Here is a 26,624-nt window from a genome sequence, read left to right on the forward strand (position 1 = left end):
CGGGCATATATGGTTCTTATGGAAGGGATGCTCGTATAAACTAAAGAGAGGGCTCCCTTGATTGAAAGTTCTAGTTCACGTTTTAAGAGTCAAAAGAGATCCGAGGGCAAGTAGCCCCCCATGCCCTTTTTCCCCAAACCCACCCGATAAAAATTTTGAAATAGTAAGTTTGTTAAAAATAGTTCAAAGGTCGGATAGCAAAATTCTGGTGTCGAGAAAACCCCCGGGGTCCCAGGGGCAGGCGTCGTATATTATGCCCTGAGGGTATATATGGCTCTTATGGAACGGGATGCTCGTATAAACTTCAAAGAGGGCTTATTTGATTGGAAATTGAATGTTCTAGTTCACTTTTTAAGAGTCCCCCCCACGCCCTTTTTTTCCAAACCCATCCGATATCAATTTTAAGATAGCTATTTTTTTTTAAATAGCTCAAACATGAAATAACAAAACTCCAGGGTCGACTCATCTTCCCAGACCCCGGGGGCAAGTGTTTTAAGTTATTTTCCAGGGGCATATAATGTTTTTATGTAAGAGGTGGTCGTAAGAACTTCGAAAGTTGCTCATTTAATTTGAAATTGAATCTTCTAGTTGCCGTTTTATGGTAACTACGGTACCTTTTTTATAATGACGGAGGGCATCTACCGCCCCCCCCCCCCCAAACCACACACCCTCTTTTTCCCAAATTTATCCAATGACAATTTCGAGATAGCCAGTTTTTTTTTTTAATAATCCAATGATCAGTTAGCAAAAACTTCGTTGTCAAAATAGCCCCCCCCCCCCGAGACCCGGAAAGGGTTGTAACTCATGCCGCGGGGGTATATAACGTTTTATGGAAGAGGGGGTCGCATAAACTTTGGAGGGAACTCAAATCATTATAAAATTGAAAGTTCTAATTCCCCTTTAAAGAGTCAAAAGTGATTCAATGGCCACTAGCCCTCCTCCGTCCCAACCTTGTCTTCCCCAGATGCGTCCAATCGATTTTTTTTTAATATAGTCATTTTGTTAAAAATAGACCGAAGATAATATAAGAAAAACTCCAGGGATAAAACGGCCCCCAAGAATCTGGGGGAAAATGTTGTAAAATGTGCCCTAAGGGCATATAAGGTTCTATGGAAGGAATGGTCGTATAAACTTCGGAGGGGACTCATTTGATTGTCAATCAGAATTTCTAGTGTTGTTTTTAAGAGTCGAAAGTGATCGGAGGGTCCGACCCCCCCCCACCCCCCCAAAAAACCCACAAACAAAAAACAAATAACTTATTAACAACATTTTATTCCAAAAGTCACGGAATTCAGTTTAATTTTATATGTTCATTCCAAAACTCTTCAAGACACCTATATTCTTCACTAAAAACTAGAGTTTGGCTACATCCCGTTCCTCTAACAGTGATAACATAAGACCTACTGTGTATTTGGCGCTTTAATAGAACAAATCATATTAGAAATATTTTCTTTTGTACTTATTACAAGATTGAAAATAAAATGAAAATTGCAGTGAAATCAGGCCAGGATTTACCAATAGGCCCACTAGGTCCTGCGGTTTTCACTATCCCCGAAGTTTTGGGGATTTCCCCGAAAATCTTGCAAAAACGGAGCAGCAAAAACGCTTGGACCTAGAAGCTCAAAGCTTTAAATCCGACCCTGAGTGAAACAAAATCTTGGCGATCAGCAATTACGAGTAATATCATTATACGTCAAATATTCATTTTACTTTTATTAGTTCTTTCCAAAATTGTTAATTTATTTTGGAATAAAAAATTATTTCGAAGTAGAGAATTTTGAAAAACTTGAAACTTTGGAAATAAAAAATGAACAGATATTAATTTAAAAAAACTTCCCGAAAAAGAAGTTTTTTTAAAGAAAAGTAAAGGCCATATTAAACTTATGATCATAAGAAATATAACTCAAACTCAAAACGACTAGAAATTACTATAAAAGAATAAATAAAATCCAAAACAAACAGAAAATAAATAAACAATCATAGCAAAAAAACACAAAATAGGTACTAATATAAATGAATAAGTAAATCTTAAAACGAGGAAAGCTTAAATTAAATGCAAATCAAGCTTAAAACGAACACAAATTAGATAAAAAATTACAGCAAACTAACATACAATAGGAACTAATATAAATGAATAAACAAATCTTAAAACGAGCGAAACTTAAGCTGAATATGAAAATCAAGCTTGAAACTAACAAAAATCACTACAAACAAGAGTTTGGGCTTTGTCTCCTTCTCTCACTGTAAAATTTTAAAACCTTCTGCGTAATTGGTGTTTTACTGAAAACTATAAGGGTCTTGAACAGCCTCTGAAGGTTCAAATAAAATCAAACTGAATATTGTATGTATAATGATATTACTTTTTGAAAGATCATCAGTTTAAGATTTTATTTCACTGTAATTTTTATTTTCATTTTCAATGCTGTAATAAGTGGAAAAGAAAATATTTGTAATATATTTCGTTCTTATTGAAAACAAAAAATTGAATAAATTGAATATGCAAATCAAGCTTAAAACGAACAGAAATTAAATAAACAATCATAATTAACAAACATACAATAGGTACTAATATAAATGAATAAATAAATATTAAAACAAGCAAAACTTAAATTGAATATGCAAATCAAGCTCGTCAGTGGTGCTTCACTGAAAACGAAGTATATTGCAAATATTTTCTTTTGTAGACAACATTGAAAATACACATAAAAAGTACAGTTAAATTAAGTTTTGAACTGATGAGCTTTTAGCAATTAATATCATTATATATTAAATATTCAGTCTAATTTTATTAGTTCTTTCCCAGACTATTCAAGACAAATATAGTTTCACTACAAACAAAAGTTTGGATACTGCCCACTTCCCTAACTTAAGTCTAAAGCCTACTGCGTCATTGGTGCTTCACTGAAAACGAAATATACTACAAATATTTTCTTTTCCAATTACTACAGCATTAAAAATGAAAATAAAAATTATAGTGAAACAAAATCTGGAACTGATGGTTTTTCAACAATTAGTATCATTATATATCAAATAATCAGTTTGATTTTATTTGAACTTTTAAAGGCTATTCAAGACACATAAGAGTTTTCAGTAAAGCGCCAATTAGGCTGTAGGTTTTACACTTTTACAGTGAGAGAAGGAGGCAAAACTTAAATTTTTGTTTGTGGTGAGTTTTGTTCGTTTCAAGCTTGATTTGCATATTCAATTTAAGTTTTGATCGTTTTAAGATTTATTTAGTCATTTATATTAGTACGTATTATATGTTTGTTTGCTATGATTGTTTATTTAATTTCTGTCCGTTTGGGGTTTCATTTATGCTTCAATAGCAAAATATTTTTGTTCATTTTAAGCTTGATTTGCATATTCAATTAAAGCTTTCCTCATTGTAAGATTTATTTATTCATTTATGTTAGTACCTGCTGTATGTTTTTTGGCTATGATTGTTTATTCAATTTCTGTCCGTTTTCGGTTTCATTTATTATTTAATAGTAATTTCTGATTCTTTTCAATTTAAGTTTCGCTCGTTTTAAGATTTATTTATTCATTTATATTAGTAACTATTGTTTGTTTGTTTGCTATTATTGTTTATTTAATTTCTGTTCGTTTTAAGCTTGATTTACATATTCAACTTATGCTTTCCTCGTTTTAAGATTTATTTATTCATTTATATTAGTACCTGCTGCATGTTTTTTCCTATGATTGTTTATTTGATTTCTGTTCGTTTTGAATTTCATTTATTCTTTAATAGTAATTTCTGGTCGTTTTAAGTTTGAGTTATTGTAGGTTTATATTTCTTCCTATCTTAAGTTTAATCTTTACTTGTTTTAAAAAAAAACTTTTTTTTCGGAAAGTTTCTTAATTAATCCTAGGAAGGAACAGTTAAAGTTAAATGAATGAGGGGTAATTAAGACAGGAATTAGAATAATTATATTTTGATCATATAAACACATTTTGATGTAAAAACATAGATAACAAGGGCTTTGTTGATGTCCCTTGTTCGAGGGCTTTGTTGATGATCAGCCTTATTCGAAAATTCAACTAAAGAAAATTACAGGCTTTCAGCTAGTTTCCTCCCCCCCGGATGTTGAGCCCATGGTGTGCCAGCATCTATATTATCGCTTGGTGCCAAAAGAGGTGATGTTATTGTTTCAGCAACGTTCCATACATGCACCAAGTCACGTCGTCCCAGCTGAGCAGCAGCTTCTGCGTTCTGTCGACAGCATTCAGATATATTTTTATCGTCAAGCCTGAAAAAAAAAAATTAAAATTAAACTTAAATTGATATTGCATCTTATCTTGCAAGAAATTTATGCAGAATGCAAAGGCAGGGACATATCCAGGATTTCTGTTGGAAGGTGGGGTATTTTTTTCGGGGGAGGGGTTTTCCAAAAAAAAAAAGGCAAAATTTGTTGATGTGCATTTTTGTTAATTTTGTACTAGTTGGAAAAAAATGTCGAAGGGGGGGGGGCAATCCTCCTAATAATAAAAACTACTACTACTAACAATTAACCGCAGCACCAAACAGCCTTAGGCCAACACAGCTACGCATATTCCTCCTCCATCCCAATCTATTCAAAGTCTCCCTCTTCTATCCAATGCCTCCAAGAAGTATCTATTTCCCACAAATCCCTCCTTGTGACATCATCCCAACCCATTCAGAGATGACCTGTTTATCGCTTGGCTCAAGACCGTTGGCCAACAAGGACAATCTTTGGCAATCTGTCACCATTCATTGGCAGAACGTATCATAGCTATCTCATCCTTTCTCTCATTATGGCCCTAGAAAGCAGGATTGAACCTTATTTCTCATACAGCTTACTGTTTGAGATATGGTGAGTCAGTCGGGTACTCAAAACGATTCATTAGCAATTTTTTGGAAAACATCTAGCAAATCCGTTTTCTGGAGCTCTCACGCTTCCGAGCCATACTTGACCACTAACATCACTACAGCTTCTAATGTTCTAATCTTGGTTCACAGACTTATCTTCCTATTCCTCCAAACTTTTTTCAAGTATGAAAAAAGACCCTTGGCCATGGCTATACTGCTTCTAACATCTTCACTGTAACCACCATCTTTACTAATAATACTACCTAGGTAAGTGAAGCTGTCCACTCAATCCATCTTCTCATTACCTAAAATCTCCTCTTCACCTTCATCTTAACGATCACCTTCATCAATCTCCTCTTAACGACTTAGTCTTCTTAACACAAAATTTTAAACCTATTCTTGCACCTTGAACTCATAAAACTTCTGAAAATTCATTCACTTTGCTAATATTTTCATCTAGGATGCTTAAATCTTCAGCATAATCTAAGCCTAGGAGAGTTTTACTTCCCAAATAGAGTCCGTGTTCTCCCATCGCCTTTGTTGTACTCCTAATCCACCAAAAATTATCCACATAAATGGAGATAGAATGCAACCCTGCTTAATTCCTGATTTAATACGAAACCAGCTATGTTATTCTTAACCGCAGCAATGTTATTCTCGCATATATCACTAATCACTTTAATGTATTTATCTGGTATATCATGCAATAATAGGATCTTCATTAAGGCTCTTCTATCAGCTGAATCAAACACTTGATCATAATCTATAAAACTAAGAGGTGTCGGATGACTCAGACACTTTTCAATTACTAATCTAAGAGTAAAATTTAGTCGACGCATTTTCAACCCTTTCTAAAACAACCCTTCTTTTCTAAATACTATCTACAGCATTTCTAATTCTAAAAGTATCATTCCTACTAAGTAATTTCCTTCCTACAAAAACCAAGCTAATTCCTTTGCAGCACCACACTCACTCTTTTCACCTTTCTTATGGAGGGGTTTAATTAGTTTTCCTAAAGTAACTAGGTACTTTCCCTTTTTCAAGAATCATTTTTATTATCTTCAGTAGCTTATCTCGAACCTCAAAACCAACATATTGAAAAATAAAAACTCATTTACCACACTATCTGCACCAGGGCCTAATTGTTTTTTAATCTTTTTAGTACTGTCACTGATTCTTCTTCACAAAATAAATCTTCCTTCACATTTAAAATGTCACAAACTTTGTCATTCTTTTCTATATCTTTTCCTGAAACTCTATCACGGTTTCGCATATTCCCAAAATGTTCATCCCATCTCTCTCTAAAATCACTAATTGTGGCTTCGATCCTATCTTTAACTGGCACAAGTCCAGGTTGACTTGACTATTCTCTCTCAACTTATTAACATGCCAGTACAATATTTTATTGTTATGTTGTATGGCTGTATATTCCAGATATTCGGCAATTTTTTCTATGGTCTCCACTTCACACCTCCTTAATTCATATTTTAATGCTTTCTCTATTTTCATATGATCTATCAATCAAATAATTCTTGTACAAGCCCATCTTCATCTCAATTAAACATAAAACCTTTTCACTAATATTCCCAGCTGCGTTTCTAACCTTCTTCCCTAAGACACTAACAGCGACTTTTACAAAATATTTTCCTACAACTATTCCATCCATCTATATTGCTAAATTTTAAACTCTACAGTTTAGCATTAAACTGTTTCTGGAAAGTTTCACTAAAATTTTCATCCTTGTGTCTAAGAACGTCATAGATCCCCGGAAGGTAGTTACCCTTCCTAAATTTCAGCTTTGAATTAACCCCAGACACAACTAAATGGTGAGCTTTATTTTTAACATCAATAAAAGCACATCTCCATCCTATATACCCTAGTATCTTATATCGATTCTGCCGGTCTTCGGTTTACAATATCATAATCAATAAGATTAGCTGTTTTACCGTCATGAAAATACCATGTTAACTGATGGTTCATTTTATGACCAAATTGGTCATAACTAGTGACTAGCTAGTAACTAGTGTATTGTATGATAACTAGTAACTAGTACGCATAAATAGTAACTAGTGTATTGGTAATAACTAGACTGTTATACCTATAAAACTGCAGCAGTCTGCAACCATTACTATTTTCTTTTCATACGCCAAATTTACATAGGCTAGGACACCATCTATCCCTATTTCTACCGACCTGGGCATTACAATCCCTTAATAAAACTACCATATTACTACCTAGAGCCCTGTGGATTTGTTCCTGGTGCTGTAAGTAAAATTCATCCGAGTCACTACTATATCCATCAGTCGGTTTCTACAAGGGCATATTCTACTATGACTGATATCCTGCACTCTTTAGTCATAAAATGAGCGACCATCATTCTATCATTAACACCTCCCCAGCCTGAACATGACTTACCAGCTTTCTTATTCATCATTAGCCCTATTCCCTGCATATGCACCTTATCCTTACTGCCTGAGTAAATGAATTCCCTATCACCTAATTTCATATTTCCTACCCCTTGGATATGAATTTCTGAAACTCCTAATAAGTCCAGTTCAAAGCGTCTGAATTTGTCAATCAAAATGTCAATACGATAGTCATTTTTTAACGTTGTTACATTCCAAGTTGCAATTTTAATACCCTTTAAATTATTGAAATAATTATGGCCACAGGAAAAGCAATGGTCCCCGAATTAGTACGAGAACAGGACGAGGACAAGCAAATCTTCTCCCATACTACACGAAGCAATTAAGTCGGCTTAGACCCGTACAGCAAGAAGTCTCTGGAATCTCCAGTTGAATAGAGGTTATGTGCAATCCTGGGTCCATCGTGGTCACAACATGGTTTTCCACACTTGGCGATGCTCTTCTATCAACAAGAGTCAAAGTCCTGGACAAAAAATCTCAAGCCTATTATCTCCGACTCATTGTATATGCACGCATACAAATAATATGCTTCTACAAGGAGGCAACCTATAACAGATAACTTAGCTAGGAAGGGGTTTCTAAGCCCAAAAAAGACCACCAAACCTAGAATAATTATCCATTTAATAAGTGGCCAATGCAAATACTGTGTCATTTACTAGGCTATAATTTACTCGAGGGCCGCCACTCCTCAAGGTCACCCAGCAGGGCTGTTAGCAGTTACAGTTTTAGTTAGGAAAACTCGTGAAGTGTCCACCCCGATGCCACTACGAGGCTACGCAAGCAGGATTTCTATTTTTACTTATTCATTTATTTGGCTAGCAATGAACGAAGAATGAGTAAACACATGTATTAAAGATTTAATTGTCATTTATATAGCGTATTTCAACGAAGAAACCCGCACAATAGAAAATAACACCAAGATTGATAAAAGCATTGAAAAACAGTAATTGGTATCATGAACATCTTTAGAGTTAGTGCCTGAAGAACAGAATTTTCAAAAAATAAAAGGTTTTGCCATGGAAACTGTACGGAAAATTGTATAGAGATTTTATTACGCTTAATCCACTGATACCACTTCGACAGGGACACCATACACAGGTCAAACTGATTAAGACAGCTTTGAAGAAATTTTACAATTTTTTTTCCTTCTGTCGTCTTTTTAATTTAGCTTTTCCATGAAATAGTCTTATAGAACTTCATTTTTGAGCTTTTTTTTGTTTTTCACTCTCTTCTTTCTTTCCAATTTATGCTAGTATCAGTGCGTACATTTATAACACATCTTACCCTTCCTATTAAGCAAAAATTTCTGCAGCATGAAGGACCACCCCAAGAAAAACGTTAAAACAACTTCCAATTCCAAAAATTTTCCCATTCTAAAAAAAAACCTTTGATGGCCCACCTTCAAGGGCTATTTCTATGTTTATCTATAAAAGATCTATCAAGTTTACTTATTACTGCTTTTATTCTGTATCTTAAAATACAATGCAACAGAGGGAACATGAAAATTCTGAAATGTGCTATGAATGTAAACACTGTTACTAGCTTAGTTTGAAAAGAAAGAAGAGAGTGAAAGACAAAGAAATTACAAAATAAATTTTTGCTCTTATTTGAACTCCAGACGAATTTTTCACTCACGCAAATAACATCAGTGATTAGGCTTCTAGGAGGCCTAAACGCGAAATGGATAACAATGAAATGTTAAATATACCCCGCTACTAGGCCACTCAGAACTCAAGTAGTTACTTACATTCAAAGATTTCTGTTCTGAAGATCAACGGATTTTAGATTCCTTGGAACAAGCCAAGAGATCCGAAGTGGAGCCAAAATTCGATTTTTGATTTTACTTTCTGTCATACCTTCATGAATAGTTAAACAATATGTTGCAAGTTTATATTTTTACGTCTTTGAGTTAAGCTATCCAAAGATATCAAAGCTATTTGGATTTCCCACTAATAACATGGGAGATTATCTTGGAAAGTCAATTTGAAACAAGTTCTCACACAAAGACCTTATGTAAATCGTTTCTTAGAGCTAGAATTGTTAAATTTCTTTGGCCAACGGCCTAGGGAACAAAAAAAACAGAACAAGTAATGTTTAGCTTATTGTCAGAACATGGAAGACGACTAGAGCATCAAACAATGTTCTTTGCTTGACTTATCTACCGATTCATCAGTTTCAGATTGAAAACTCGATTTTTAACTTGTTTTGTGTATTCCTGTCTAGATTTTAAAAATGTGATATTTTTTATATCAGAATGGTTACAAATATATTGAAAGAAATTTTTATTTGTATAAAAACTTCACTTCAGTTTTTACTTTAATATAGTTGATTTTTATGAAAAAATAATGATTTCGGCATTTAAACTGTTTAAGTAAAACTCTCCTTTAAAATAATATTATATTTACTTCTTTATATGAAAGGAGCAGCAATCAAATAACAATAAAATTTTCTATTAATTTGACTAGTTTGGAAAAAATAAACTTTTTTTTTTACCACAGCACACATATTTTCATGAAATAAAAAAGAAATAAAAATTCAATTTCCACGTTGAAAATTTGTGCTGATGTTAACAAAACTAACATTCTAACACATAAGATTTAACTTACAATATAGAAATATATCTCATCAGCAGATCAAAAGAACGCATACGCAAGTGAGAACGCCATGAACAGGACCTAATTTTCAGATACTGATATCTTAAAAAACAGTCCCATAAAAAAAATTATAGTGGTTTAGCTGCTGTCGTTAATTTCTTTTTATTTCTTCTACTTTTATTGTTTGTTTTTTTAAAGTTACTTATCACTCTGTCACCCTTTATATGGATTTTTGAATAAGAAATTGATGTTCATCGTTTTTTTAACCGGTTGACTAAACACATACTCAAAAGTACTTAAACATTTTGTCCAAACTTACGCACATAAGTTAACATATTTTTGGTGACATATGATGACAATTTTTATAACAAGGTAGCTAGTGCATTAGAACAATCGCTTAAAATCCATCTATTTCTTTCACTTAATGAATTTTGCGTCTGAACTGCTCAAATACCAATTATGCTATGTGTACTGTTTACCTGTATTTTTTAGCGAGATCTTTGCTTAATGGCATTAGTCCAGAAGCATCATAAATAGTAACTTTCTTCTTATTCTCATCAGTTATCTTCTTTTCATCTTGAGAAATTCGAGGTTTTGTTCGACCCCGAGAACGCTAAAAAATAAGAACTGCATATAACAGTTAGAATACTTTTATATCTTCCGATGAGAAATTAACAAGACTAGTGTTAAAATTGTAAACATTTTAGAAAACTTTTAGAAAGCTAAAAGAAAGAAAATTAAAGAGGTTTTAGCATCGAGGATTTTTTAAACTTTTATCGTAAGGAAAAAATGATTTAGTAAGTGACAATAATCATTCAAATTTGGATTCAGATTATAGCAGAAATAAAAATCTTTGTTCAGAAGGTCCTTCAACCGTAAAAAGAAGACTTCTTTCCAAGCTGCAGCAAAATCGGGAAATGGAAATAATGACAGAAAATTCAAACCTGAGATCTCAACCTGACAAGGTTACTGACTCTAAAAGATATGAAATTTAAAATAGCCTGTCACATAAAACTCTCTTGTGCCAGAAAGTGTTTGCGCATGTGATAATCAGTTTAACGTGGTGAAGGCTGCTGAAGAATTACATGGTTTCAAAGTTCTTATGCCAAATCAAGGAAAATTTCAATTACAAGGAGCTGAGGAAAAATCAAACTTTCATAAGTTCTTTGTATATCAAATATGATTGAATAGCGGAAGAATTTGAACATTTAAGCGCATAATAATTGTACCAGGTTCCAATATGGATACCCATTTTTAATATCAATGGGATAGAATCGCACTGTTGGAATGAATTCAGTTATTTTTTTGAGAAAATGAGTAATAAAATAAAAGTGATTTCTCTAGCTTGTTTTCAGTGGTCAGACTTGCAGTTGCGAACCTAAGTTATAGTAAGTAGTATAGAACCTAAGTTATAGTAATATAGGAGATATAGAACATTATTTGGATAAACATACTTGAGTTAGTTCCCACTAATTCAAGCACTATCCAACAAGGGACCCTTTCGCTAAAAAACTGGATTGTAAAATCTGGATTATAAATGATTGACAACCGAGAACATGAAAATACTGCTCCAATGACCAGCGGGATCATACGCCCATGATTTAGTTTGTTAATTTGACCATTTGGTTCGGTCTAAAAGGCTATGATTTTTCACACTATAAGAGAATGAAGCCACATCGTCCAGCTGCTCAATGCAATTTTGAATACTTGACCTATCAATATTTCGTTTGTCCTCACTGGCGACGATTCCAGGAGCTAGGCGAATCAACCAAAAATATTATTTGAGCTATATATTCTGTTCGGATTCGTAGATCATGACAAAACTATGTAAAGGACACGCTCAAAATTGTTTCTATATAATATTTTGGAGTTTTGAAGCATCAAAGTTTAGATTACTATTTTTACTTTACAGCAAAAATCTGTTGCTTACTTTCAGCTTAACCCGCAGTCTTAAGAATATCACGCCAATATCTCTTGCATCTGGGAGCGGGGAAAAAATTGATTCCATTTGCAATCCAGCAATTTATGTAAAAACTCTAGACTATAAAGAAAAAACTATTAATGTTTTTTTATGGAGCCAAGCTCCTTTTTCAATACTGAGCAAATATAAATTAAAAATGGGAAAGTATTTTCAGCTACCTGTAGGCAGGCACCAAATCAACAACTACCAACTTCACCATTGGCAATTCTATTAGAAAAAAAACAGACAAATTAGAACCAATGCAACTTTTATGATAAACACCACTTACCCTGTCCAAGTAATAGTGGTAAGAGAGAGAAGTACTCGGCTCTCCGGTAGGACTTTGGCCAACCTGCTGCAAGGGATACTTAAGCCCATACTGAGGTTCGATACTTGATGCTCTATTTGAAAGCAAATCTTTCTTGGTGGACAATGATCGAGGGGTTTTCAGTTCTGTTGGCCCATTTGTTGGAACCCGTTTCGAATAGGATGGCCTTCCAAAGCAGACCAGCATCCCTACAATTATTCATCAGTCCAAATAACAAACTCAAGTAAAAACAAACAACAAGAAAAAAATTAGTCTACAGAAAGGGTAAATGTTTTACCAAACATATATCATATCCAAATTTCTTACCTAGAATAATTGTTGCATAATTTTTATTTTCTTTTGACGTGTTATCTTTTAATTCGTGAAAATCTTCAGTTTGGTTTGATTTTTCAGAATTTGGAAGATCTGAGATACCCACGTGGACTTTATCCCTCATTTAAGGAAGTCACGGCAGGAATTCAACCCTTTATACTTTTCAAAAATAGTACAATATCTACCCTCTCTCCCTTCCAAAGTATATTCTGACACGAGCTCCTGTATTTTTCAATTCGTTTTTTTATTCTTTGAACTTAAATATTGCATTTAATACACAAGTATTGTTTTATTTACAGTGAGTTTTTAGGTTCGTTCCAGCTAGACGCCCTTTCACCCCCCCCCTTCGTCCCACCAAAATCCACCACCGCATGACACTTTAAACTATGGGCAATCTGCTATATACATAATTAATCTTACTTTCAAGATGCGGCGTCTAAATCTTGATATAAGAAGCGTTCAAAACAATTAAATCTGTGAACACAGAAATTTAAGCCCAGTGGTTAGGGAACTCTAGATTTAGCAGGTTAATCCTGATGACCCAAGAAAGGTCTAGAAACTCGTACAGAGTTTTATTTCCTGTTTATGCAAATTACTTTAAAAAAAATTGCTCTTTCGGTAAAACTTAGTAGTTTACTAATCGTAATTGAAAATTTTGCTTTATGAAAAGACGTACGAAAATAGTACCAAATTTAGAATTTCAAAAATGATTGTTTGTGTAACTGTCGCGAATTTTATCACATCTTATTTTTCTTTTTTCTCGGCAAATGTAAATAGAAGCCAGTAAAAAGAAACAAAAATAGGATAAATGTAAAGTTCGAAATCAGATATAGCTTGAAGCAGTCCGAAGTTCCCAGGCGCAGTTCTATCCACATCCATACTAAAAAGATCAATCAAAAATTCAGTTTGAAGCAGCCCTACCCATTATTTGTGCATCTCTATCACCTGATAACTGAATGGATAGAGAGGAAACACAGTAGTAGACCTTTTGCTCGCTGATGACCGTAAAGTGTTCGATTTAATCCGCCAAATCAGTGCCGTACAAAACCTGAAACAAATAGGAGGTAGAAAACGGACCCTGCTGTTGATAGTCGATTTCCTCAGAACCCATCACCAGTGTGTCTATGCGCTTTTTGCCGGAGAGCTCAACTCTCAATGGCTGAAATAATGTGTGGTGCCCCTCAAGATACCAAGTTGGCTGCCTTACTATTCTTGCTTGTAATCAACTAAGTTCTCGTTGACTTTGATGAACGCTTTAAAATACGTCGATGATCTGTCCGCCTTGCTCAAATTTCTCATGGATAAATCCCAAGCAATACCCCAGTTCCAAGGTGAATTGAAAGACAGTTTCACTGATCAGTGAAGGGATAATGGATTTCAAATTAAAGTCAATAAACAAAAGTGATGCATTTTAATCCGCTTATAAGGGACGTAGCTTGTACTGAACCCCGGTTCCCTAACCCTTCAACTGCAATTATTCTTGCTGTGACTTTTAGTACTGACTGTTCTGTCCGCTACCATGTTTCTAGCCTTGTGAAAAATGGCAACTATGCTTTGCGATCACTAACTACACTCCGACGACTAGGTTTCCAAGTGAATCAGTTACGACTACCGTTTATCCACAATGTACGTCCCATGCTAGAATAGGCGTGCCCTGTTTGGGTACCACAAGTGCACAAAATTGACTACTTAAATGACAATGTCGAGGCTGTTCAAAGACGGGCGACAAAAATCATACCTGACCCCAAATATGGCACGTATGCAACTGCAACTACAATATTGAAAATACCAACGCTGAGACAACGGAGATTCCATCTCATGTACAAAGTTGGACAGTTGCTTCTCACTAGTAAAAAACACAGTACGTTTTGGCCTCCCCCTATTGCCCCCAAAGCCAATACTCGACACACGAACAAGTTCAAGCCAATAAGATATAGAACGAATCGCTTAAGCAATTCTTTTATTCTGTTTTATACAAGTTAGTTACATCCTTAGTTTTTTTATTTCATTTTTTCCCAGTTTCGTAACAGATAGCGTAATTTTTGAGGCTTTTGCCAATACTATCAAAGCTGCTTTAAATAAATAAATCTTGAATCTTGTGGACGTAGGAAAATGACAAAATAATTGAATGCAAGTATAAAGCAGTAAACAAAGAAGATGATGAGAAGTTTTACTGAAGAGGCAAAAATACAATTCTAATAAATGAACAAAGGCATGTCAAAAGCGAAAAAGAACAAAAAGTAATCAACAATTGACAGGACTATAATCAAAAAATGGATCAGGAGTGTATTACCGAGTTAAAGTCTTCACTTAGAACTATTTAAAGGTTTATATGGAGGAGACTGTAAATTCGTCAGTATACAATGCATTTTGTTCCAGGTTAAGGGGGGATTAAAGTCTACTTCCTCCACTTTGAATCATAAACTTAGTCAATACGGTGTTTTTTGATAAAAAATAACTATACTGTCAGAGGAAATGAATCATAAGTTGGCATTTAATTAAATGCTTTCTGACAACAGGAGGGATCCAGGGTTAGTAAAGAAAGTTATAATTCTAGACAGTTTTGGAACATCATAGATTTGGAATAATGGAGATGGAACAGGTAAAAATATTGAGTTTTTGCCTAAGGACACTGAAACAAGTTAAAAAGAACAAGAGGAACAAGCATGTCACAATTAATTTTACTTAGATGAGATTCATACTGAAATAAACGTAGCGTAGGGAGAGGAACAATAAAGCGGTTAAAGATAAAAAAAGAGGTAGGTAATTTTAGAATAAAGCGGTTAAAAATAAAAAAAGAGGTAGGTAATTTTAACATGTGGGAACCTTATGGACAAGAGGAAATGAGGAAGTATCAGGGAATTTAAGGGTTCAGATTTGCCCATATTTAGGAAAATATATCTTAAATTTGAGTAGGTCGAGGCCGAAGACCTTGACCGAGTCCGTTGATTTTGAATTGAAATAAAGTAGTTGCTGGCATGCATCAAGCCATGGCTAATTGTAGAAAAAGCCAAGACAGATAGTCCGAATGAGTGAGAGTCAAATCTGGGACAAGCCCTTTTTAGGATTGTATAAGAATGATGTCATTTCATTTGCTGATAGATAAGTATCATCCGTCCACACATCATTCCTAGGGCAGAACTAAGGTAGGTAGTAATAGAATTAAGAGATGAAAGATTGGATTGATTTAAAATCAAATAGTTGCTGGCATGTATCAAGCCATGGCTAATTTTACAAAAAGCCAAGATAGATAGTCCGAGTGAGTGAGAGGAAAATTTGAGACAAGTCCTTTTCGGATTGTATAAGAATGATTTTTGATTTGAGAGAGCTGAAGCACGAATTGTTTGGAATTGAATGAATAGCTAAGAGCACTTTAACATGCATTTAAAGACCAAATTTTTTTTTTGCTAGGGTTTATCGCATTGTTTTGAAATCTACGTCGTCATTTGAAATTATACAAGAAGACGAATAAATCCAAGCAGCTAAAGCAAAAGGCATGGAAAAAATGCATGAGGTAATGATGAACGAAATTGAAGCAAAGTAAAATTTACGGCTAGAAGATATGCAACAGCGAGCACCAAAACGAATCAGAAATGATATCTGTTTCTAGAAGACAAGCGACAGCAAGAATCCCAAAGAACCAGAAACGAAAATGTTGCACAACCAAACCTGCGGTTAGAAGACATGTGACAATGAGCATCCATCGAACAAGAAGCATTCGTAAAGTAATGAAAATTAGAATGGAATGAAGGAACACGTTGTTTAGCGCCATTAAAAAAAAGAAGTATTTAAAATGAATACTGAGATAATCGATTGAATCCCAGGAAAATACAAATCCTGTAAAAGTTATGATTTGTAAAGGATAAACAGCAATAAGAAATTGAATTTGAGCCAGATTTTTTTAATCATTAGAAATTGCTGATTTGTCACTCCATGACGTAAAATTAAAGAATAACACGTAAATTATACAAATGCCTTATTTAGATATTTCGGAGGGCATGTGCGATGGAACACACCTGGTCGTTACTCAATCATGTAAAAACGGAATCAAAGCAAAAAAGCTGACAAAGAAAGTTTTTGGCATCTATGACTGCATACCAAATTATGCAAGATGATGAATGATCGAAACAGCTAAAGCAATTTGCATGGAAAAATTTTATGAGGTAACGATGAATGAAAGTGAAGCACAACGAAATCTACGGTTAAAAGACATGCGACAACGAACATCGCAACGAATCGTAAACGAAAATGATGCACAGCGATATCTGCGGTTAGAAGACAAGTCACAACTAGCATGAAGCATCATAAAAAATCACAAACAAAAATGATGCACAACAAAATCTGCGGATAGAAGATAGGTGACAATAAGCACCGTCAATGGAGCGGGAACATTCGGAGAGAAATCAACATTGCAATGGACTGAAGGATCGTGCCTCAGAGGAGAATACTAATCACATAAAAGTTAGAATTCTGAGAAGAAAAAATGAGGATATATCAGTGCTTCCCAAAAAAGAGTGATTTTCCTTGTTGTTCAAACTAGGGGACTGGAAGTTTCATGTACAGAGTTTTCAGCCATGACGATTCTAATATTTTGCCTTTTATTTCGATCCGATTATGTCTCAAAATAATAAATTTTAGGTTACGTTTAGCCAAGGTTTGTCATTAACCAGGCTGCAGATACCGCTGCAATCACGATAAACAGGAAGGAGGAATAATATTCAAGCAAAAATCTTAATTCAAACGAAACTGTTGATGGCATCATGGGATATTATACACAATGATGAATGGATCTGAATAGCAAAAGCAAAAGACATGGGCGTAGGGAAGGGGGGGGGAAGGGGGGGGGGGCAGCTGCCCTCCCCTAGAACTTCAAATTTACGATAGATATTAGCGAGAAATTTTCGTATGTTGGAATTTTTTGTTGGATGTTACCTGGTAGATGGTTAAAAAAAGCTGGAAATAAACAGAAATTTCCAAATATCGCTTGCGATATCAACATTTACGTTTCAATCTTCAATATTAATTTTTGGTCAGATATATATATAGGAGACTGGCCCACGATTGGCTGATTTTGACTTGTTTAATTCTCCATGAATTGATTCAAGCGATAAGAAGTTGCTGATCATGCCAAAGCAAAAGTAACTCATTCAATACCATCCTTGAAAAAGACAATTAGAACTCCCCCATTTTTCCACCTGGATGCCTCTCTATCCAAGTGGTCAAGAGTGCCAAACCTGGGCCATCCCGGCACTGGTTCTGTCGTCTCTGCCTTACGTTTGGCCACCGGACAAAAGAAAAAGAAAAGTGACCAGGGGAAAATTAAAGCTTGTTTTTTGGCTATAAAATTAAGAAAGAATATGGTCAGCATAAAAACTACAAAATGAATTTCATTAAGGTTTAAAAAAAACTAAAGAGTATTAATTTCAAATTATACATTGACTGATCAACACCAAAAGTAAGCCGCTCCGCTAATCTTGGTGTTCTACCTTTCAGTGGTGGTAGTTTTATTTCAACTTCTGTCTTTAAGACACTATTCATCTCGTCAGTTAGCGCAAAGTCTCTTGCTCCAGTCTTCTTCCAAAAAAGGACCTTATGTTCTTCAGTTGCTACTTTTGATAATGATAACATTGTGAACAGAATTCCCTTTCTTGCTCTTCAGTTCAATCAGAATGTAATCAACAACCTTGACTTTCTCAGTGTCAAATTAGAAGTTGCTGGTAGGGGGCTTGTCTTCAATGTCTATGCTGGGGTCTGAAGAGTTGTTGTATACAGGATCATCTATGTCAGAATCATCACTCTAACTGTAACTCTTGTTGCCAGAGACACGCCTTTTGCTTTTTAGTCTTTTCACTTGTCTGACTTTCTTCCGTTCCAGGACTAGGGCTTTTTGGCAGATACAGCTTTTATCCTAGCAGTAATGCATTCTTTCATAGGGGTGTCAGTGAGCACTTCTGAGTTTTTCATAATTTTTTTCCTGTTGATTTTTTGGGTTTGAGTTGATTGATAAAATGCTGAAAGTAAAGCAAAGAATGAGAGGCAGTCATCCAGCCTGAAGTATTTTCTGAGCTGATTATGATGGTTCCTGGTAAAGCTCCCCTGAGTAAAGTTTCCGGACACTGTTTTTGTGGGGAAATAAGTAGAGGAGGGACCGTTCCCAACACATTAGCACCAGCACAAATCGTGGTCAACTGACCTCTTTCTGCTGACGTGACCTTCCCTACTTACTTCTGGCCTCGCTGTTCAATGATTTTACCAGGCTTGTGGATTTTTTCAGACCTGATTCTTCAAAACTTGCAATGTCTTGTGGTCTGAACATGTGTTTATATAGGCCTCAATCCAGGTTGTTAAAGAAAGCTCCTACACTGTGACAGTTGAAAGCAGTTGTCCGTCATAGGCTTGTACTTATTGGCGTTCTTACTGATAGAGTTTTAAGTCAATCCATAAAACCACGGTGCCAATCTTTACCTGTAATTCCTCCACTGTTTCCACTACCTTTGCAGTTCCATTATCCGGTACTTTTATACTCTTAATAATGGCGTAAGTGTATGCAAATTTACACACTTCTAGGGGAATACAGTCGAAAGCATATCAGCTATCGTTTTCAAGTAAGTTTTTAGTCTTTTTGCTTGTTGCTCTGTAAATATTGATCATGGGTTGTAACAGGGTGTAAGGAAATTCAGGTCCAGACTTTTTAGAGGGATATTCAGCTTCTCAATTTTTTTTTATGTAGTCTTGCAGCGTTCCTCTAGGGACACCCATGGTACTTCCAGAGAATCCAACTGATTTCTTGTAGAATAAGATAGAAAAAACTGCTATTTTATTTTCTTCTGGATCACAGTCACCTTTCTTTCTTTTCTCTTCTGTTTTACTTTTAATCATTTTATCTTGAATGAAATTTAACAGAATAAAAAAGAACTTCAGTTCACCTACTGTTCTGACAGGATTAGTCAACGCCAGAAATAACACAGTTTTGGGTATTAAGCTTGCCTTCAACCTTTAAATATGCTGTTTACACAGCTTTTACAAGCATAGCCTACTTTTGGACACCTTGGTACGGCATGCCGAATTTACCCTGGGTATTGTGGCCGAACATGGGAGTTCACTATCCCACAGGATGAAAAAATACTAACAGCAAACTGGTGAAGATGGCACGTCTCGGAAGCTGCCAAAAACAGGCAAATAATAGGAGAATACAATGTGAGTTTACAACGCGAGTTTTCCAGTATTCGTAATTAGGCGTAGGCTTTCAGACAAAATTGAACAAAATTCCATAGTTAAGCACCATAAAACCTGAACATGAAATTTTTGGTAAAAGTATTAATTAAGGTCAGACTTTTTAAAAAAATACACTGCAATCTGTCAGAGCGTTTATAATCCACCAGAAGCCCCATAGGTTTTTGTATTGAAACTGTTTGCTTTGGCTAGACGTGGGCCGGTCTCCCCTATACCAATTTTAATATTTAATTTTGCCCAACTGTAAACTTTTGAATTGAATTCTTAGAAGAAACTTTTATCCAACCATAATGTGATTTGTGTCAAATCGCCTCTGTGGTGTTTATGTTTTCTGGAAATTGGAAGTAGGACAGTGGGTCTATTATGTTATACTGTTGCAGGAAAAGTAGAACATGGAAAATGTTAAAGGCCGAGTTTTAGTGAAATATAGAATGACTAGTTTCTAAAGACCTATATTCAAAGGACCTCGAGAAGTATTAGTAAGATCCCTCCATCACGGAAGCGGCTGCCCCCCCCCCCCTACACAAGATGCTGCCTACGCCCATGGCAAAAGACAAGGAAAAAATGTTTGAGGTAGCGATGAATGAAAAAGAAGCGTAGCGAAATCTGCGATTAGAAGACAAGCGAAAAGAATCAAAACGAATCACATGCAAAAAAGATGCAAAGCAAAATCTGTGATTAGAAGTAAAGTGACAGCAAGAACTGCAACGAATCCCAAACAAAAACAAAAAAAAGTAAAACGAAATTTGTGCTTACAAGACATGCGAAAACGAGCATCACAACGAATCATAAAAGGAAAATGAAACAACAAAATCCGAGGTAAGATGACAAGTGAGAGCGAGAATCACAACGAATCTGAAACGAAAAGGATGCACAACAAAGTTTTCGGTTAGAAGACATGCAACCGTATCACCGTACGACCGTACAAGTACCATCAATCGAACACAAACATTCGCAAATAGTCCAAAATGACAGGAACGTGAGACTTGAGCGCCGCTCAAAAAGAAAGTTAGTAAAATTAATCTGAGATAGTCAATCGCCTCCAAGGAGGGAGAATACAGATCAAATAAAAGTTATGATACTATGGAGGATAAACCGCAAGAAGGAATTGTATATAAATTTTTGCCCGCTCCTGGGGAAAAAATTATATAATTTTTTATCTTGAAACGTGGTCATAAATATGACGTTATTCATATGATTTCTTTCTTCTAAGATTAAGGCTTTTAACGAAATTTCTCAAACTCGTGACGTATATATATCTCTTTTTTTTTGTCAGAAAATCCCAGGATACCAGTAAAAAAAAAAGAAGTTGTAATATCTTTATAAATGAGCAATATTTGTGTATGTTAGTATTTATTTATTTTTTTCTCGAAAACGGCTCCATATTTTTTGGGAGAAAATTGGCATCCTGGAATATTCTGGTATAAAAAAGCCGTCTAGATAGGTCAGAAGTTTGACAACATTCGTTAAGAGACTTAATTTTGGAAAAATTATTTATGTGAGTAACGTTATTTTTATATACATCAGTATTGCAATGGTGTTGTCAAACATGTCACACTTATGTGGAAAATTTGAAGATTTTCATGCATAGAAAAGTCAACATTACAATGCTTAACGAGCAACAAACTGGTAATTGCAAAATATTTTTATATAATTTTATAAGGGATTACAAGAATTCAAAAACCTTAAAACAGAAAACCAAAATTTGAAGCTTAGTAGAAATCGTTGTTATAAATCGGACTTGATTCAATTTTCAAATACCTTTGAAAAGACACAGTATGAAGACATTAAAAAGCGTAAAGAGCAAAAAACTGGTAATTGCAAAAACATTTTTATATATTTTAACAGGGGATTACAACAATTCAAAGACTTTAAAAAAGAAAACCAAAAGTTTGAAGCTTAGTAGAACTCGTTGCTAGAAATCAGATTTGATTGAATAATCAAATATCTATGAAAAGAAAACGTATGAAAAGACATTAAATTGCTTAAAGAGCAAAAAACTGGTAGTTACAAAAATGTATAGTATCTTTACAAGTGAGCAATAATTGTGTATGTATTTATGTATATATTTATTTTTTCTCGAAAATTTTTCCATATTTTTCCAGAAAAATTGGCATCCTGAGGTATTCTGGCCTAAACAAACGATCTAGACAGGTCAGAAGTTTGAGAAAATTCCATAAGAACATTAATTCTGGAAAATTTTTTTATCTGTGTGACGTCGTTTTTATATACATCAGTATTGCAATGACGTTGTCATATTTATGGAAAAATTTAAGATTTTCATCCATGGAGAATTTAACATGCTTAAAATTTGTATATATTTTGACAAGGAATTTCAACAATTCAAAAACCTTAAAAAAGAAAACTAAAAGTTTGAAGCTTAGCAGAAATCGTTGCTAGAATTCGGGGTAGCTTCAATAATCAAACATCTTTGAAAAGACAGCAGGATGATTTAAATACCAAGTGTAATTAGTCACTAAAAAAGGTGTTTTAAGCTGGTTCATAATGCCTAGAGTAAGTAGAGCAAGTAAAGATATTAATTCCAATGCCTAGAGGACGAAGTTTAGGATAGATTGACGCGGAGCTCTACGTCATACTTTTATCATTTCATATTCCTTGAAAAAAAAATCTAAGTTAAAAAAAAAACACGTCTACATATGTTGTTATTGTAAAAGAAAAAAAATCATGAGCAGCATACAAATGTCATTTCATTTTATATTCCAAAAACACCATTACCAAATTTCTTTTGTTATAAGTATACGCAATGTCTTTTTAAGACATGAAAAAAAGTTGAAAAAATTTTTAAGTTCATTTCAGAATCGCTGAAGTTATTATGTAGCATGCTTTTGAGGATAATGTCTGAGCAATAACTTTAATGATTTAATCCAAACTTGAAAAATACCTGAAAATTTTAATTTAGTTTTACTTGTTACATAAAATAAACTCGCCACGTGATTAAGCTTACAGGTTTGAACGCAACCAGTTATATAATGTCAGTAGGAAGACCCCCCAAAAAAAGAAAATGTGTAATTATTACAAATGATGACTCTTTGGAACCATCTGAACAATCAAACGTGATATGACCGGGAGAATGGCCCGAAAAAAATTGAATTCACAATGGGTGAAAATCAACAGCCGGACCAGCAAATGTGACAACACCAATATGGGCAGCTAAATCAAAGGGCATTGCTAAATTGTCTGAAGTAATCAAAATTTTAAATTAAGAAGATAGACAAATACGGTTAGAAGATATACAACAGCGAATATCAAAACGTGTTAAAAATGAAAATGAAGAGCAAAGAAACAGGCGGTTAGAAGATATGCGAAAACGAGAATTAGAGCATGTCAAAAATGAAAATGACGTGCAAAGACACACGCGGTTAACAGACAAGAAACAACGAGGATCTGAGAAAGACAAAAATAAAAATGAAGAGCAACCGTGTGTTAGTGTATTCTAATCACACGGTTAGAATACAAATGACACCGAGAATCTGAGAGTCAAAAATGAAAATGGAGAGCAGGGACACGGGAGGTTAGAAAATATGCAAAAACGAGAATTAGAGCATTTCAGGTCGCAAGAAAAATCTAAATAGGGCAGGACTTTAAGGAAAAATTCGTATTTTTCCCAGGGTGGTTGTAGCGAACCTGTGATGACGTCATGACGTCAAGAAATGGCTCAAATTGTCTACGGTTAGAAGACAAACGACAATGAGAATCCATATATAGAAACCTGCCACGTACCGAGGCCCGGCGGCGAAGCCACCGAACTCTCTCTCTCTATATATATATATATATATATATATATATATATATATATATATATATATATATATATATATATATATATATATATATATATATATATATATATATATATATATATATATATATATATATATATACACATATATATATTTACCTGCGGAGCAAAATCTTGCACCAGACGACCGAGGATACGGTACTGACATGTCACGTCTTCCAGCCGATACGTTATCCAAGTCTTCTAAAGTCAAACTTGATCTTATTTTCGACGTATCTGACTGAGGTCGCTCATTTTTTAGCTCTTCAAGAATTGTTACCAGTTGACGAAGACAAGGTTCCAAGCAGGAGAGATTGCGCTTCATTTTCTGTTGAGCGGTTTCTTTGAGTCCCTAAAAATTCGAGAATAGAAAATAGCAATCATAAACCAACATATGAGCTTCCGCAAGCACATGGGATCCGATAAACCCCACTTTGTTGCCCCAATGAAGTTAGATCCTTCCCAGAATTTAGAAAACTACCCAAAGTATTATTACTCTTTAAAGCTACCCTTAGACCATTGCTTCGTAGATTCTTTTAAGTTTTTTTAAGTTCTTTTAAGTTTTTCACTTAGCCCGGGTATATATGGTAAGGAACAAAAAATAACCTTCTCCGAGTGTTGGTCGTACTAACCAGAGTTTGGAAATGAGATTATTACAACATAAAGATTCTATTTCTTCGGCTTTAAAGCAATATTCTAAGTCTGAAGATTTTACTCCAGCCCTTTCAGAACATATTTTAAATTTTCCGGACCATTTTATTTTGTTCGAGAATGTCTCTTTGATTTCTAGGGATCAGGGTTTAAAGCAAAATGTTCGTGAAACTCTTGAAATAAAGAAAATCTTATTCAACAATATTGCTTTGAATCGGGATACAGGTGAATTTTGGCTGAACTCTATCTATGATAATTTATTAAAATCTGACAGAGTAAAGTTCAATTCACCCAATGTAGTTGACCTTTGCCCAAATGTTATATCATTGAACGCTAATGAACCAAATCCAAGAAGGTCAAAGAGGCTAGCTTCCACCTTTGCTTTGAATAGAATTATATTTGATTTCGTATATAGACTTTTGTTTTAAATTGTTTTAGTTTAGTTTTACTACTGATGACGGTCACTGTATATGTGACCAAAATATCTGGTATTTTTTGTGAATTTTCTGTGTACTGTCTCTGGCTATCAGTCACCAGAGGCTGATTGGCAAGTTTGCGGACTTTTTCATTTGTAATTCTGTCTGCTCAATTAATATTTAAAATTCTTTGAAGAAAATTATTCTCGAATGCAAGGATTCTCTTCTCCTGTTGTTGGTTCAAACTCCAGGTTTCAGCTTCGTAACAGAGGACCGGAATGACGTTGCTGTTGAACAGGCGTAACTTCAGCCGGTTCGAGGCATTTTTTGAATTCTATATGCGCTTGAGCCTATTGAAGGCGGCGTTCGCCTGACCTATTCTGGTCATTATTTCTTTGGATGTTGATCCCGTATTCTCCACTCCACTTCCAAGGTTCGGAAGTCCACGAGCTGTTCGATTTCCTTATTTCTACATCTCACATGAAGTGGGAATCAGCAGTCTCCATTGTTTTGGTTTTGCTTGAATTTACTCTTAGGCCAAGTTGGCTTGCTTTTTCGCTGACCCTGTTTAGAAGCTCTTGCAGACGTTGCTTGCATGACTGTAGCATTGTAATCAATCAATCAATCAATCAATATCTTTATTGCCCAGAAAATCACACCAGGGTTCAATATGGAGTAGATGAGAAGACAAAAAAAAAGAAAAAGAAAGAAAGAAGAACACACTCACAAAGAAAACTATACTACCAAGAATAGATTCAAATATTTCTAATAATATATAGCAGGATGGAGGCTGTTTGTCCTATCAAGCCTAGAAAAATAGCGACCACGACGCTGCTCAGCCACGGTTAGTGGCACAGTTAACCCGTAGGCTGACACAAGTCTTTGTTTCTAGCCCATAGGGGTATACACAAGAGAAATTTCGCGAAACGATAATATACGTATCTAATAGTCTTTTTATCCATTTCCGTAACTAACATACCAAACGCTTTTCTAAGTTTCTGACTTAGATGAGACATAAGAAGAGCCCTTGTCGTTTTTACACTATCCCCTATCGGAAGACCGAGATATTTAATACAAGCAGATAACTGAATACTCTGATTTCCTAACTGTACGCATCCAACATCACCAACAGATTTGCTGAAAGTAAGGACCTCGCTCTTCGAAGCATTAAAATTGAGACCAATTTTGGCATATTCCCTACTAAGCACAGAAAAATTCTCCTCAACAGTCGATACAGTTCTACTTAAATTCAGGATGTCGTCAGCGTAATTGAGTAAGGAAAGGTCCAAATCTTTAAAAACAAAACTAATTCTAGCCTCTTTCTGGAGTGCAACCACACTATTATTATACAATGGTGGCGAAGTTACACCACCCTGGTGGATTCTATTCCAAACTCGAATTACGGCTTTACACATTACATAACCATGACGAGTTGATACTTTCACGACAACACATAATCTCGCATACAGATTTTTAAATACCCGCACAACTTAACGATTGAGACGTCGCTGCTGCGCACTATTAGCAAATGAGAATGCACACTAGAATCGAAAGCACGAGAGACATCATGAGCCGCAAGGACGAGAAACTCGCCACTATTCTCTATATCCATCAGAACGTTGGCAAGTATATAATGCACGTGTTCCCGACTTGAGTCTTCCTTAAATCCAAACTGGTTGTCCAGAGTTCAATAAGCCTTAATATATGTCCTTAATCACCAGTAACTCCAGTAATTTACACAGAACAGAAGAAACTGTTATAGGCCTATAGGAACAACATTGCCGGCTATCTTTATCTTTTTTCGGAACAGGAGTCAATGTACCGACACAAAAAGAATCGGGGACAATACCAGAATAAAAAATGATTTGGTAAAACAAATGTAGATGCTGCAGCAGCTTATCACTTGCATGTAATAAATGAAAACCCTATAATTGATCATAACCACGCGAGAACTTTGTTCGAAGGTGAATGCTAGCACTATAAATATCAAAGGCCGTAACTACAAAACCAATATCTGATTCAGTATCAACTAGACTATCCACTAGTAGTGATTTATAGTGGGTTTCCAACACTAGAT

At 34.9% G+C, this 26,624-nt stretch overlaps 1 protein-coding gene across 7 annotated transcripts in view; it reads right to left on the minus strand.

The window, feature by feature from the left end:
* Nucleotides 1-26,624, minus strand: part of Wdr59 (WD repeat domain 59) — a 162,613-nt gene that overhangs the window by 18,380 nt on the left and 117,609 nt on the right. For all 7 annotated transcript variants that reach the window (XM_089100170.1, XM_089100169.1, XM_089100168.1 and 4 more), the window contains 4 exons: nucleotides 23,601-23,832; nucleotides 12,098-12,324; nucleotides 10,328-10,461; nucleotides 4,053-4,247 (listed from right to left, as the gene is read on the minus strand). In XM_089100170.1, the coding sequence (XP_088956296.1) occupies nucleotides 4,053-4,247; nucleotides 10,328-10,461; nucleotides 12,098-12,324; nucleotides 23,601-23,832 (788 nt within the window). The remainder of the gene's footprint in view (nucleotides 1-4,052; nucleotides 4,248-10,327; nucleotides 10,462-12,097; nucleotides 12,325-23,600; nucleotides 23,833-26,624) is intronic.

This window comes from Artemia sp. Qi Xiang Cuo, chromosome 14 (genome assembly GCF_049724085.1).
Source record: "Artemia sp. Qi Xiang Cuo chromosome 14, ASM4972408v1, whole genome shotgun sequence".
Classification (NCBI taxonomy): Eukaryota; Metazoa; Arthropoda; class Branchiopoda; order Anostraca; family Artemiidae; genus Artemia; species Artemia sp. Qi Xiang Cuo.